At 42.0% G+C, this 15,192-nt stretch overlaps 1 protein-coding gene across 1 annotated transcript in view; it reads right to left on the bottom strand.

Annotated features, from left to right (window-relative positions):
• Window positions 1–14,972, bottom strand: part of LOC308082485 (protein phosphatase 1 regulatory subunit 1A-like) — a 34,510-nt gene extending 19,538 nt beyond the window's left edge. Inside the window, exons 1-2 of the mRNA XM_080424243.1 lie at window positions 14,527–14,972; window positions 28–88 (exon numbers count right to left, since the gene is read on the bottom strand). Of these exons, the coding sequence (XP_080280369.1) occupies window positions 28–88; window positions 14,527–14,607 (142 nt within the window). The 5' untranslated portion in view covers window positions 14,608–14,972. The remainder of the gene's footprint in view (window positions 1–27; window positions 89–14,526) is intronic.
• Window positions 14,973–15,192: the final 220 nt, after the last annotated feature.

The raw sequence follows: 15,192 nt of genomic DNA, 5'->3' as shown, positions 1-15,192 counted from the left end.
AGTTATTGTGTGTTTCAAGTACTTCACCTGGTGATGACTGATCGCTGGAAGCTACCAAGGTTGCAGGTGTGGGTCGGCGTCTCCTTATCTACAAAAGAAGGAAGTAGGGGCAGAAGTAGTGTTATAGTACTTACTGTATGATGTTTATCTGTCAGCTGCTCGATGTTAAGCATACCACATACTACATGGACCTAATGCATTCAAATTCATCTTGCCACATCTCATGTCATCCTCATCACCCCTCCATCTCTCACTGTCACACTTAACCTTCACTTGATGTTCAAGTGCTGGTATTTCTAAAACTACAGGAGCAAAAAAACAAAAAGATAGTGATTACACTTAAATCAAAGTGGTGTTGTTAATAGAGTGGTGTTAATACATTGATTATTTTATGTAAATTGATATTTTTAAATTGATATTTTTATATCAACTGATTAGTTTGATTAACTTTATTTATTGGTTTATCTATTGATTTATTGATTTAATTGTATATACTTTTTTCAATATAAACTACCTTGGATACTACCAAGGTTGCAGGTGTGGGTCGACGTCTCCTTATCTACAAAAGAAGGAAGTAGAGATGTATTGTTACAGTACTTGTATGTCTATCTATTGGCTCAGTGTACTAACAGTTTCATATCATGTCATCATCTCCCTGTTCCATCTCTCCCGCACAACATGTTATATACCGTCACACACACACTTAACCTTCACTTGATCTTCAAATATATACTGATGTTTCTAAAACAACAGGAGCCAAACATTATAGTGATCATACTTCTGTTCAACAGAGAGTTTGGCCTGCATTTCCCAGAGGAGCTTATTTTTGTCATTTTGTCATCTTGTCAGGGGTGCCCCCGATTCCACGCATCCTTAAAATTCAGACCTGAAACCAATAAACTGTTATTTCAGTGTGGTCTTAATAAAACATTTATGTAAGAAGTGCTGTGGTGAACCATTACTTTTTGTTTGCCCACAGGATCAGGATGGTGAATACATTTCCTTTTCACAGTTACAGTACATAAACTGAAACCGGAATGTAAATAAACAGCCATTTGCATGCAAAAAATACACACACATACACGTACACCCACACTGTACATCATGCACACATTTCCATTCAGTGATAAGATAAAAGTACAGAAGACAATGAAAAAGTTATGTTGAAAAACAGTATTGCACACGTTATTCTTCTGCACACTCACTCACACACACAGACACACACACACACACACACACACACACACACACACACACACACACACACACACACACACACACACACACACACACACACACACACACACACACACACGCGCACACACACCTACACACACTGACCTAACACTCCTACACACACCTACACACACACGCACGCACGCACACACACACACACACGCACACACACACACACACACACACACACACACACACACACACACACACACGCACACGCACACGCACACGCACACGCACACACACGCACACGCACACGCACACGCACAGACACCCCCCCCCCCCCCCCAGCATAGCTGGACCTAGCTGACAGGATTGCTTACTAATGCTAAATGTCATGTGTGCTCTGGTCCTCCATGCATCATTCTAAAAGCTGCTCACGTAATTAGGAAGCAGCCTCATCCTCTGTGACAGCCAAGCGCAATGCAAAATACTCATATCATTGTGCGCTATGAGAATAACAATGAGGGCAACACCGTTCATTGTTTCCATGCTGCAAATTAAAGGTGTTTTTAAATGTCAATATTGGTAGTAAAGTGTGCATCTGTTCAGTTTACAAATGACATTGAAGGTGTATAATGGGGGGGGGGGCGAAGCCGTTATGATGCAAATGACAACATCATTCAATGGTTTATAAAATGAATGAGATTATTAGTGAGGTGACTGAGGTCTTAATGAGAAAATATAAACACTTTGTGCGTCTTCAGGTATATCCAAATAACCATTTATATTCATCTTTCAAGCCCAAAATAATAGGGGGGAGATTCAAAAACAAAATGCATGCACAGCGTAAGGTGGACGTTTATCAATATCAAGGTCAAACTAGGACTATTTCTTATTTAGTGCTGATGTAGACAAAGGTTTCTGTTGGTTTCTGGACGCTTGCCTAAAAACCGGCGCTTCAGTTCATCTGCAAGATTTCCTTCACTTCCTTCTGTACACTGTCCTTCTCACCTTGCTTATTGTTTGTCTCTACCAAGGGCGATGGACTGCCGACTCCACTTAGAAAACAGAAAAGAAAAACAACATACAAGAAAGGTGCACCTTCTCAAGGAGAGATATAGAAGGAGATAGTTTCATGAGCACTGAAAGGGGAAAAAACACCCCTTGCATTTCTTGTCTACAAAAAGAAAAAGGTTAGAGAAGGAAATGAATAATAGACAGTTCTGAGGCTGTATATTTCTGACATATTTCACTGGCTTTCATTCAAGCTAGAGCAGGTTTTAAATTGCTTCTGTTAACCTATAAAATCCTACATGGGCTTTAACTCCATCACACCCTAGCTAGTGGATCTCCTCTCTCTCTGCTCTAACCCGCCTCGGCTTCTAAGGTCTTCAGGAGCTGAACAATCCTTAAAGGGACACTTCACCCCAAAAAACTTTGTTTCAATGGATTAGTCACCCCATGGAGACTTGAATTCATGGCATTTTTTGTTTGTTTTTTGTCTTATTCCTAAGACAATAATTTGATGACCGGCAGCGGTTCCGGTAGGAGACACAACGAGTCATTGTGTCTCCTACCGGAACCGCTGTCAACCGGTCCGCTGGTCATCAAATTATTATCTTAGGAATGAGACAAAAACTAAAACATATCCATGAATTCAAGTCTCCATGGGGTGACTAATCCATTGAAACAAAGTTTTTTTGGGGTGAAGTGTCCCTTTAACAAGTTAAAATAAATAAGCCGTTAGTAGGGCATTCACTTTTTGATAGCCTGTTCATAGCTTTAAATTAGGGTTAGGATTGTCACGTAACTACTACAGTAGATGAGAGTTGGAATTATGCCTAATTTGTGCTTCGTCATACAATGGCGCTGCGGACCGAACATAGGCGATCATTAGCTTGTGAAGCGTTGTGAGCTTATAGATGGCAACTTATAGATCGGCTACTGTATTTTCAGCTATTTCGGCTATACTTGTCTACCCCACACACACACACTCTTGGTGCAGTTGGGCAAATAGTCAGGTCTTATCTGGTACCCTCCATGAACACCTTGCTGTATCTCATCACTGCATTTTGTCTCCCCTCTCTGTGTGAGTGTGTGTAATGTCCAAAGTGAGTGTTGTTTTATTATAGAATCTAGGTCATGTGCAACCCTACAGTACATCAGGCTGCAGTCCTACTGATGGTCCTGCAAGTTCCCTTTCCACTATTAACCACATGAACCCTATAGGCAAGTAGGCTGGATCCCGGTCAATGAAGTAGCCTATAGGGTTAAAGTGGTATAATGGCTTTCCACACCAAGCACTATAACTACTGTATGTAGTTCAGTTCAGTTCACTGTCGTCGTTATAGTTGTGGTGTGGACTCGCACATCCACTTGAGTTTTTCAACGATTTTTGAAACAATCTTTATAGTTATATGGTGTGGACAGTCCATTAAATGTGGCTGTGTCCTCAACTCTCACACACACACACACACACACACACACACACACACACACAACACACACACACACACACACACACACACACACCACACACACACACACACACACACACACACACACACACACACACACACACACACACACACACACACACACACACACACACACACACACACACACACACACACACACACACACACACAATGCTGGGCCTGTATTCATACTTTGGATCCAAGACAGCACACTAATTGAATGAGCATTTTGCTATCTTTGAAAAGGCTCGACATACAGAGGTAAGTGCATGAAGAATGACATGTACGGGGGAAAAAACAAGCATTCAGTACTGTGTTATCTCACCGATAGTGCCTAATTGGGTATTCAGACTAGAAGAGGCTTCGTTTCCTTTCAGCACTGCAGCCAGGATGAACGATAGGAGGCCTCTGTGAATGTTAATTATGTTGTTGTTGTTGTAGCATACAGCGTATTGGATTGCTATGAATATAAATTGGGATAAATCATTTGGGATATGTATAATGCTGTATAATGATGCTGAAATACAGTGTGTGTTTGTGTATGCATGTTTATGTTGTAAGTTCTCATACTTGAACCCTATATTCTGGGGCAAACTTTTGCCGGAAATAGCCAGCCTACAAGCTCACAACGCGTCCCGTAGCGACACATTGTGAGCTTGTAGATCAGCTATTTTCAACGAAGACATTTGGTGTAGAGAGGGGCTAGTATAAAACCCTGGGACTACGGTGAACTAAGTACATAGGGTTTGAGTGAATTTTAAAAGCTCTTTATAAAAACCATATCTTTCCAATTCAGCCCATATTATTGCATCAATCAACCCATAGGACAGTTAATCAATTCAGTTCATCCCAAGATCATACAACTACACAAACCAAAAACACAAAATATACGTATGACTTTCCATTAGAAGCAAAGAACCAGCTCTCCCCCTTCCTGTGGCAGGCACAACACCCCCTCAACAGCCCAGATGTAATTGAAATAGGGTTTGAGTGGCTAAGCAGCCATGCCTACGTTTAGTGTCTCAGTTCCGGCAAGTGCGTCACTCAGCCTCAATGATCCATAGCTGTGCAGAACTGATTCATTGTTATTCTCGACACCAAGGAAGCAGCACCCTCCCTGATCCTCCGTCCTCTCACTCACACACATACCACTGCCCCCGGAGCCTTCACAATGCCAGCCTACGCTCCGTTTAAAATGCAGCTCAGCTTCTTCTGCCAACAAAATACAAAAAGGCCTTTCTCCTTAAGAGCGGTGGGCAGGCAGCGTCTTTGAATGTCTACTGATATTATGTGTATGGGGAATGTGCAAGAATGAAGCAATACGCATAGCTCCGTATCGTGCCGAACGACGCCTTTTAGCTGTTCTACAATCACTGTAGACCGTGGCCTCAAGTGGCTTTTTCCTTTAATAAAATATGCTGACATGAAAATTATACACATATCCCAATTAAAACAGGTTTTTTTAAATAACGATTTCACTACAAGAATAACTTGAAAGTAGGTCTGACTGTCTGCACAGTCAGTATTAAGCAACTGCATGGCCTATTTTTCAACTAAAATGTTATTAGAAACAGTTTTTGTAAATCAAAATTCCCAACAAAGTTTGACATTTTGAAACACTTTGTGTGGCGCTTTATGTGGTCACAGGTGTGTGTTTATAGAGTGATTTTTACAACAGGTTTGAACACGGCTCAGGTAAAGGACTGTCCTTTTTAATCAATGTTTTATAGGTTGGAAAGAATAGGTTGCCCACCTCGCCTTGATTATATGTGATCATATTTTGATATATCATACTGCTATGGTGTTTCTAACCACTCTTATTAGATAGAGAATACAGTGGTGTTGAACTAATTGAACTGAAGGGCATGTGCAAGCTAACATACTTTTTAGCTATATGTAGATTAGAAATGCACGATCAAACTGCAGAAGTTTACACAACGCTAGTGTTATTTCCTCATTGGATTTCTAAGGTGCAGGCAGCCTATACAGTATGAAGTTATCAGGCAAAGAAGGACATGCTGTGCTCAACAGCACAGAAATCAGTCTCCCTTGTGTAGTAATCAGTGGGCCAATTATTCCCCCTGTAAAAAAGAAAAAATGGAAAATGAAAAAAGAAAAGTCAATCTGTCTTGCAATTTCTCATCTTTCATCATGTCACATGAAATGTGATCTTGGCACCGTATGGGCTAATATCAGCACACAGCCATTATAAATCTCCTCATGGAATCTTTTCCCATTCAACAGTTCTTTTCCCATACTGAATAGCATGAATTATCCACAGGGCTTTGAACTGGACTTGAACTGGACTTTTCTTGTGACCGTCTCTCTGTGTCTCTGTCTCTCTCCTCACTGCAAAATCCTGAGAAGGGTCCATGTCTACACTTTCAGAGTTAAATTGACACTCATCACTTTACAGTGCGGTCACACATTAAATTGGGAAGGGATTTCCTAGTCTCTTAATGTCTCAGTTTCAGTCTTACAACTACGCCTCCCTGTCTCATTCACACAGTATCTCTGTCTTTCACTCTCTCACTCTCCTTCCCCTGTTATGTCCTCAGTGATATGGCTCTCAATTGTCCTTTCTCTCACCGACTCCAAATGCATTGGATGGGGGGCGGGTGTCAGATATTGATTTGACACATGAGTTGTAATTTAATCGCTTGAGGTTAATGGATCGGTGGACATGCTCACTCATACACACACACAGAATTCAAAAAGAGCTAAAACTCAGAAGGACGACACGAGAACGTGAGGCTCAGTGGTGATCAAAGCCACAGCATCTATCTTGTATAAGCCCTGGGATTGTGAGCTTGTAGATCTGCTTTTTTTCTTATTAACCATATTATGTTCTCTGTTACTCTATGTCTGTGAGTTGTAACAACATCAAGGGAACGATTTCCTACATTGTTCAAATGAGGAGGCTTTTAAAGTTGAAAGAAGTAGGGACACTGACACATCAGTGGAATACAGATGAAATGACAAATAAAATGTCCAAATGGAATATAAATTAGCTCGTCTAATGTCTAGGTGTACAATTTAAACCTGAGCAGTGAGCACAGCTTCGTCTCTTCTCCATTCAAGCCAGGACTGGATTGCCTTAATTTACAGCCTATGCATATCTCTTGTTCTATAATCAAGTCCACTCTGAAAATTGTTTCTTGGAAAATGGCCTCCCTGAGGCGACAGGGCTTAATTGTCATGGTCACGTTGAAGCATACTTTGGACGTGACTGAAAGAGGGGGGGTTAACTCGGGTGTGAAATGTCTTTAATAGAGGAATACTATTCCCTCTAAATGTCACAGTCCATCATCCTAACTACACAGTAAAATCCTTAGTGTTAAAATGGACCCAAATTGGATCAACTGGGGTAGCATCTTTGATGTAGGGTGTAGGAGCCATATTCGACTTCCATGTAAAGTCTCGTGTTTTCATTATTCAAGTATTATTTACATTTGTCGTCATGGGCACTGAACTGGAAATATGTGGGAAATAAGTGGGCGTGTTTAGCGTAGCTGAGGAGCTTATAATTAGTGACGGGTGGTATTCACCTGTTCACTTGTGGGGGATTTGGACAAAGAGAGGGGGTGAGAGTGGGAGTGACATTTTCTGTTGGCTGCAAATGCTTCGCGTTTGCACGTTATGATAGTTTGCTGGGAACTGTTGTATTTTTACGTGTTTTGTGGACATTATTAAATGGTAAAACGCAAAGACATTGGACTGGACCTGAATTATTTTTGTGCACGTCATAAAGTGTTTTAGTTTAGCTACTCGTGGCTTTTTTGGACTGCCTATTTATAGCTGCAATTGGGAGGGGGTACTTATTTTCTTGCACACTACACCGTCATGGTCCAGAGATTACATGACTTTAAATTGGTGGCAAAGGGTACAGTAAAGCTTTGAATAAAAACGACAGAAAATGGGAGTAGCAGTTGTTCTCGATACACTTGATTGCTCAGCGACCCTAAGTGCAGTCAAGTCCCTTCCTTCAGCCCTTGCAAGATAAGAAGAGCTGAATGAATCACTGTGAAGGTATCAGGCAACCAGTAATATGTTAAACTGGGCGAGTCTGTCAGCGAAAAACAGCAATGTCTGTTATTAATCAACCAACCCAGAGTATCAGTAAGGTCACTGCATCTGTCCAGTACACCCAGTGTGCTTATAAGCACATGTTGATTTATAACAGAATGTTGTATTAAAGGACAAGCATATCAATATGGGGTGGAAAGAGTCCTTGTTGATGTATATATCCACAAGTTGTCAAGTAAGGAAATTTTCCCTTAGTCTCGCTTATTTCTTTGATAGTGTGCAGATTCACAGAGTACCTTTTTGGCTGGGCCAGAAATAGCCCAATAACTGCATCTGAGAGTGACCTGACTGGCTGACTGACTAACTGACCGCTAACTGCACTAAGTCAACTGATAAAATTACACAGTTTTCTACTACATCATCAGGGGCCATTTAGAGCGGCTCCACAGTCCTCAATAGGCTCTATGCACAGCAGCCACATTGGAAAGAAATTGGGCCTCTTCTTTACTTCCTTCATAGGTGTTACCAATGAGACTAATGAAGGCTATGCTCCATTCTGGTCTAACAGAGTCATGGTACTGATATTGTGCTTATTGGCTCACTGGAAAGACTATTTTCAACTGAAAAGCTCTCTAGCTGTTCATACACAGTCCAGCCTTACATTAGGTTCTGGTCTAGTCTTGTTGTGGATAAGTGGCTGTTTCTTCCAGTGTGGGTCACACCTCAAGAGAGAGTGTTATGATGGACATGGAGTCCTCCCTAGAGGCTGATGCACCCTGCTGGGAAGTGTCAAAACTCAGAGATTACTGAAGCATGGGTGAGGGCCCCTAGCTGGGAGTGTACTTGCAGCATCTGTACATACATGCACTCACACACAAACACCTCTCTCTCTCTCTCTCTCTCTCTCTCTCTCTCTCTCTCTCTCTCTCTCTCTCTCTCTCTCTCTCTCTCTCTCTCTCTCTCTCTCTCTCTCTCTCTCTCTCTGTCTGTCTGTGGCTACCTGACTGTCTGGCTCCCACAGAGTACAAACATAACAATATGCATACACAAATACACCCAACATAGCAGATCTACAAGCTTGCAACGTGTCACAGCGTGACATATTGTGAGCTTGTAGATCTGCTATCTTTGGTGTGCGACAGCATTTCACAACTAAGCAAGCCTATATGAATCAAGCCTAAATCTAACATTTTTATAACCCTAAAACAACCCTTTTTCTTGTGGTTCCACACATAGTCTATTTCTCAGATTCTACTATACTTGTGGGGACATTTGCGCCCCCATCCCGCACACACACACACACACACACACACACACACACACACACACACACACACACACACACACACACACACACACACACACACACACACACACACACACACACACACACACACACACACACAAACGTGCGTTCTTGCAAACAGAAGCATGTCATCCAGGCTTGGTGGTGGGTCACAGTGGTCTTACAATAAAAATTAGGTCAAAGGTCCAAGGTGGCAGCCTGGCAGGTGGCTCAGCCACTTAGTGCATAGACCATATGCTCCTTGTGAGTCACATGGACCCGAGTTTGGATCCAACTCCCATGGTGTCTCGCATGTTTCCCCTCTCTCTGCCCTAGGTGTCCTGTCTCACTACATCTAAACAGGAGAGCCAAAAAAAAGAATAAATTGGGGCAAACTCCCGGTCGGCCAGCGGCCAGGCCTTGGTCACGCTTTTTCAGGCTGAGAGCTGAGAACTCCCTTGTGTCTGAGACTCTTCAGACACAGGGGTAAATAGAATTTCTTCTTTTATGCAGGTAAAAGGGGAAGCTGTCTGCTGCTGTGGAGGAACAGGTCAACACTGGGATGGACGCAAGAACCTCTGATGAATGCAGCATGCTTGTCAGCCAACAAAGACACAGAGAGAGAGAGAGAGAGAGAGAGAGAGAGAGAGAGAGAGAGAGAGACAGAAGAAAGCATGCAGGGCATATGAGACATTGAGCACACACACACACACACACACACACACACACACACACACACACACACACACACACACACACACACACACACACACACACACACACACAGGCAATTATGCAAATATAAATATGCCCACCAACTCACCCAAACACCATAGTTACTTATCAACACACTCCCATACCTTCTTATATATATATAATTATATACAGGGACCTAATAATTATTACAAGAGAGCACGCTGACAAGCTCCAAATCCTAACCAAGTCACACTAACAAGCTTCAAGCCTCACCAGCACTGTCACTTGCTCACATTTAGCGGTCTAGTAGTTAATGTCAGGGAGGGACATTTATTTTTGGAAGGCCCTGCAGAGGGACAAAGAAGGACACCTTGACCACCATATTCTCTCTGCTGAGAATCAGATGTGGGTCATAAAGGTAAAAAGGAAAATGGATCTAAGATTGCATACACATATATTGTCTTTGATGTGAAAAAGACAAAATGAGTTCTGGGGCACACAGAATTTTTTTTATGAGAAAGACGAGACTAACGTTTCACCAACAGGTGTATCGATCAGAGCATACAAAGTACAAGGTCATGCCCCACCAATGAGACACTGTTATCTATGAGGGACTAGTATTTGAACCTGTCATTCAAGCCTTGTCCGTTGTGGACTCTGTTGAAGACACGAGGAAGACGAATATGAGTCGAAACGTTAGTCTTGTCCAGTGGTTCTCAACCTTTTCGGGATCAGGGCTCACTTTAAAATGTAAAAAGCTTTCACAGCCCGTGATCAATCAATAAATTGTGTTCCAGCTTGGATCAATATACTTCCTATTTATCACAATTTTTACATTATGTTTTTTATGTTGATGTTATGTTATCAATAAAATCATAGTGTTTTGCTAATCATTTGGGGGCCCACTTGCAATATCCTCACGGGCCACCAGTTGGCCCCCGGTCCACAGGTTGAGAACCACACTGGTCTGATCTTTTTGCGGCATTAAGAATTTTCCAAATTCTTTGTCCCATTTCTGAGAGGCGCCGGTTCATCAGCTGAAGCAGGTTAATGGGGATACTCATGTACTGATAGTGACATTGAGAAAAGAGACAGGAACAGTGTGAGAGAGGATGACATGCAGTAAAGAGCTTCTAGTTGGATTAGAACATGCGCCACATGCTGCACCAGAAAGGACTATATAACCACATTTATGTGGCATGCAGTCTTACCAGGTGAGCCACCCCCACTCACATTTCTGTTTAATCGTTACCAATCAGGGGGAAATGAAGTGTGTACTGAAGCTATGAGTATAAGGATGATTACCCGTCCATGTTCTACATTGATGTGTAATAAAGGGAATAACACAAATAATACTTTAATCTATTAAGACCGGGAACGCATCTGCGTCATTTTAAGATTTATTTGGCTAAAAATAGTAGATTTTTTTTTTTTTATCGTGAAAAATGTGTGCAGATCTTTGAATATACAGTATATGAACATTTTAAACTCCATTTTAAACTGTGCCTCTAGGGGTCCCTGGAACAACATATTTTGAGATGGGGGTCTGTGGCCAAAATACATGTTTTGTTCCAGGGACCCCCCAGAAGCAAAGATTTGAGTTACAAATGTTTGCTTTAAAAATATATGCATTAAAAGATTTGCTTTTCAAGAATTTTCAAAAATAGCAGATCTACAAGCTCATAGCGTGGCACTCTGTGCCGCACTATGAACTTGTATATCTGCTATTTTTGAATAGCCAAAGAAATCTAAAATGACACAGATGTGTTCCCGGATTGAATGGCTTTTCAACGTTTATTCAGGCCTTTTATAAATCATGCATGTTTGCAGCATGCTTTCCAATGTGTAATAAGTTCAAGGGTTATATAGAACTAGTCAGCAAACCCAGCCCTACACATTACATATTCATGGTGTCCTGTGTCTAACATCTGTTTCTCTCATTGACCACAGGCTATATGCAATTATATCTACTATCTACTGACTAGAAACTAGAGAGCCTTTAATGGCCCTATAATGGATTATATGATAAACATACAACAAACATAATGAGACACGATGAAAAAAAATCATATGCAACTGCTCAATGGGAGTGGAATGGAAGTAATTTTACTCGTGTGAAACTCGAGTTTCTACATGTGTGAGTTACTGAATTTACTGAGGTGCATTTATGAGGTGAAATATTTACAGTGCGGGTCATTGTGCCCATGACTGTGTGTAGTGAATCATCTCTGTTAAAAGACAAATCCTCCATCACCTTAACCTTGTACACACCAGTACCCTCACCAACCACCTGTGTTCACAATGTGTAACCTTTAAGTCCTGAAAAACCCAATCCTAATTTAACGCTGGATGAAGAGTCTTTATTACATGTTCAAATTCCCTATTTGATATGACTTTTGTGGTGTCTGTATGTCTGTATGTCTGTGATGCAAAACAAAATTACAGTGCAAAACCTAATATTCACTGTTCCTCTGAGACAGAAAGTGCTAGTATCCTTGAGAAAAAGTAGAGCAAGAGACAGAGAGAGACAGAGAGAGAGAGAGAGAGAGAGAGAGAGAGAGAGAGAGAGATACTACATAAAGTTCAAGTTGTGGCACGCAGGCGGTGTCTGTCTGTGGCAGGTGCACAGATACCGTATGCCCATATGGACTGGACATTCGTGGCGCGTTCTCAACCCTGGCAACGACAGCCAGCCTGATAACATTATGCTTTACGCCGCATTATCAGGTCAGTTGGCGGGTGCCCAGATATGCCCAAATATGCAAATGCACAAATCAGCATTGTTAGCCACCGGTTTCTGTTGTGTTTGATGTCTCATACCCATGAGAGAGCCCCGACATAGAGAGATTATTGAGAGAGAGAAAGAGAGAGAGGCATTATTAGGCACTCTGTGTGTGTGTGTGTGTGTGTGTGTGTGTGTGTGTGTGTGTGTGTGTGTGTGTGTGTGTGTGTGTGTGTGTGTGTGTGTGTGTGTGCGTGTGCGTGTGTGCGTGTGCGTGTGCGTGTGTGTGTGTGTGCGTGTGAGTTGAGAGACAGACAGACAGAGAGATGATACAGAATCTTTCATAATGAATGGTTGGCCTATTCATAGTATCCTGAGAAAGGGGAATTAATGGGACACGTCCCTCATCCCAGGCCCTTACACACCCAAGCTGTTCACTCACAGCTGTCTTCACAGCACCTACTGGGAGGTGCTTTTTTTGCTCCTTGTCAAGATGTGACACTGGATATATTAAGCCTTCCTACTGTAGGTATGATATGACAATACTTTTGACTGAATACCTATATATATATATATATATACAGAATATAATATACAGTATATATCACTGATGTGACAATAATTTAGGGAAGGTGTTCAGAAGATATTTGCAAACATAGTTTTTTCGAGAAATGATAATCAGTCATATGGACATGGTCGCTGTCGGGCAGAAGTCTTGTACCCAATTATTTCACCTCTTCGTTTTTTTCATGTGGAGCAAAAGTTGTGAAAATAGCTGACCTGTCGGTTTTATAAATATTTAACAATGAAAAGTATTAACAGGAGCTTGTTACTAAATAATAACTAGACAACATTGTTGGGTCCATTGGAACAAAAGTTATTTTGTCCATTTCCTGAAAAGTAACGGTTTCCACCCGACAGCGACAATGTGATGACCAAGGAAATATAGAGGCATTCCTTGTTCACTCAGCTAGAACGGTCTACAGTATGTTCAGAAAATTCACTTTACTGTAATGCAGCCTTTAAAACAAGGAAAATACAACATTTAATATAGTACAATAATACGATAGTAACCCAAATCCCAGTCTCCAGTCTCATGTCATGGTATCGATATTATGGATCTATCACCAAGCCCCGCTACAAGGATCTTAAAAAACTGCACCCAATGCAGCTTTGGATATCTTGAATCATTGCTATAGTTTGCCTACTACAGTACCTGTGTTATTAAGTGGCTTAGTCCTCCTATAATTAAATCTATTAGATCTCTTAGATCTTACCAAGCCCTCATAGTAGGCTCATACTGCAGTTCATTAATAGACTGGACACAGTTCTACAGCCTACATTTTTGATGCCATCTAATTTGACCTTGAATATGTAGAGTAGACGGCACATCAGTTTTTTGTGTGTCTCGGCAACTCATGTAAGTGGCGTCCTTGCAGTCAGTCAGTCATTCCAGTCAATCAAAACAACAACATATCACTGGGGGTTCTAATCCCAGTGTTCCACGTGTCTCTAAGATACCGTGACTGGGAAAATAAAGATTCCATTCTGTTCAGTCATTTCAGAGCTGCTGCAACAAGGGTCTTGTCAATTAATTAAAATGAGAGAGAATAATACATGCAAGACCTTGAATACTCTGGGGAAGCAGCTTTCCAGAAGAGCATACTGCACTGTATTACCTGCAGAACAGCCAAAACAGTGAGATTTATTTTATTGCACTTCTGGTTGCCCCCCAGCCAGGTCTGACTGCTGATGTTTTGTGGAATAACTGTCTATTTAGCAGGTGGTGTGTTTTTTTAACAAACACACATGGGAGGAGAAAACAATTGTTTCCCCAATACCTTTCCTGTTAAAATCTCAGTTTTCTTACTTTTTCTTTCTTTCTTTTTTCTTTTTTTGCTTTCAAGGAGATTTTAATGGAATGCTTCCATCCACCTTCACCCTCTCTATAAGAAACTCACCTCTGCACTTAATTCACTGACACCGACAGTAGCCATCATGGACCTAAAGGTCCCACAAAACAATAAACCCATCTCATCACAATAACCTCTTCCTCCATCCTCTCCTCTTTCATTCCCTTGCCACCTCCAGCCTCCTCCTTCTCCTCCTCCTCCTCCTCCTCCCCATCTCCCTCTTCTTACCTGTTCGGCAGCCTCCGGGTCCAGGTGGGTGTCCAGGAGGGGAACGGTGAACTGAATCTTCCTCGGGCTGCCGGTTTCCATGGTGGCACTGTCCCTCAGCGACTAGAGAGAGGAGGAGGTCCCGTGGGATAGCAGAGTATCAGCCAGGAGGGTCCGTAGGGAAGGGAGGAGAGGGGGGTTCAGTGACGGCGGCTGAAACAAGCAGATAAAAACGGGGCTTTTGGTCCTAGTTCTCCCCTGGGTGTAAACGAGGAGTATGCTGGTTTCTATCTAGTCTTTTCTTTTCTCCTGATTTAAATTGTTTTCCTGAACTCACTTTTCCCTAATGACCTTTTTCTTGCTCTTTTTCTATCTCTTTCTGTCTTTTCTTTTCTTTTTCTCTTCTTCTTTCTTTCTCAAATCCTGAGCACCTGCCGGTGTGACAGCCTCTCGTTCTTCAGTGTAGCCTCACGCTCTATCTCTGCGTATCTGCCGGCTCTCAGTGCTGCTGAAGCAAGGGCATTCTGCACTTAGGAACCACCTCCCTGACTCTCATTGGCTGTACCCACCTCGCTCTCAGACTATAAGTCCCACCCCGCCACCCCCTTCTTTATCTCTGTTGGCTGTCTGAGCCTCCCCCCTCCTCACCACAGAGGGTTGAGTGAGGCTAAGACATGTGTGCATCTA

Source organism: Gymnoscopelus braueri (assembly GCF_963280865.1).
Source record: "Gymnoscopelus braueri genome assembly, chromosome: 3".
Lineage (NCBI taxonomy): Eukaryota > Metazoa > Chordata > Actinopteri > Myctophiformes > Myctophidae > Gymnoscopelus > Gymnoscopelus braueri.
The sequence above is the reverse complement of the archived record's forward strand: the minus strand, read 5'-3'. Positions and strand labels throughout refer to the sequence as shown.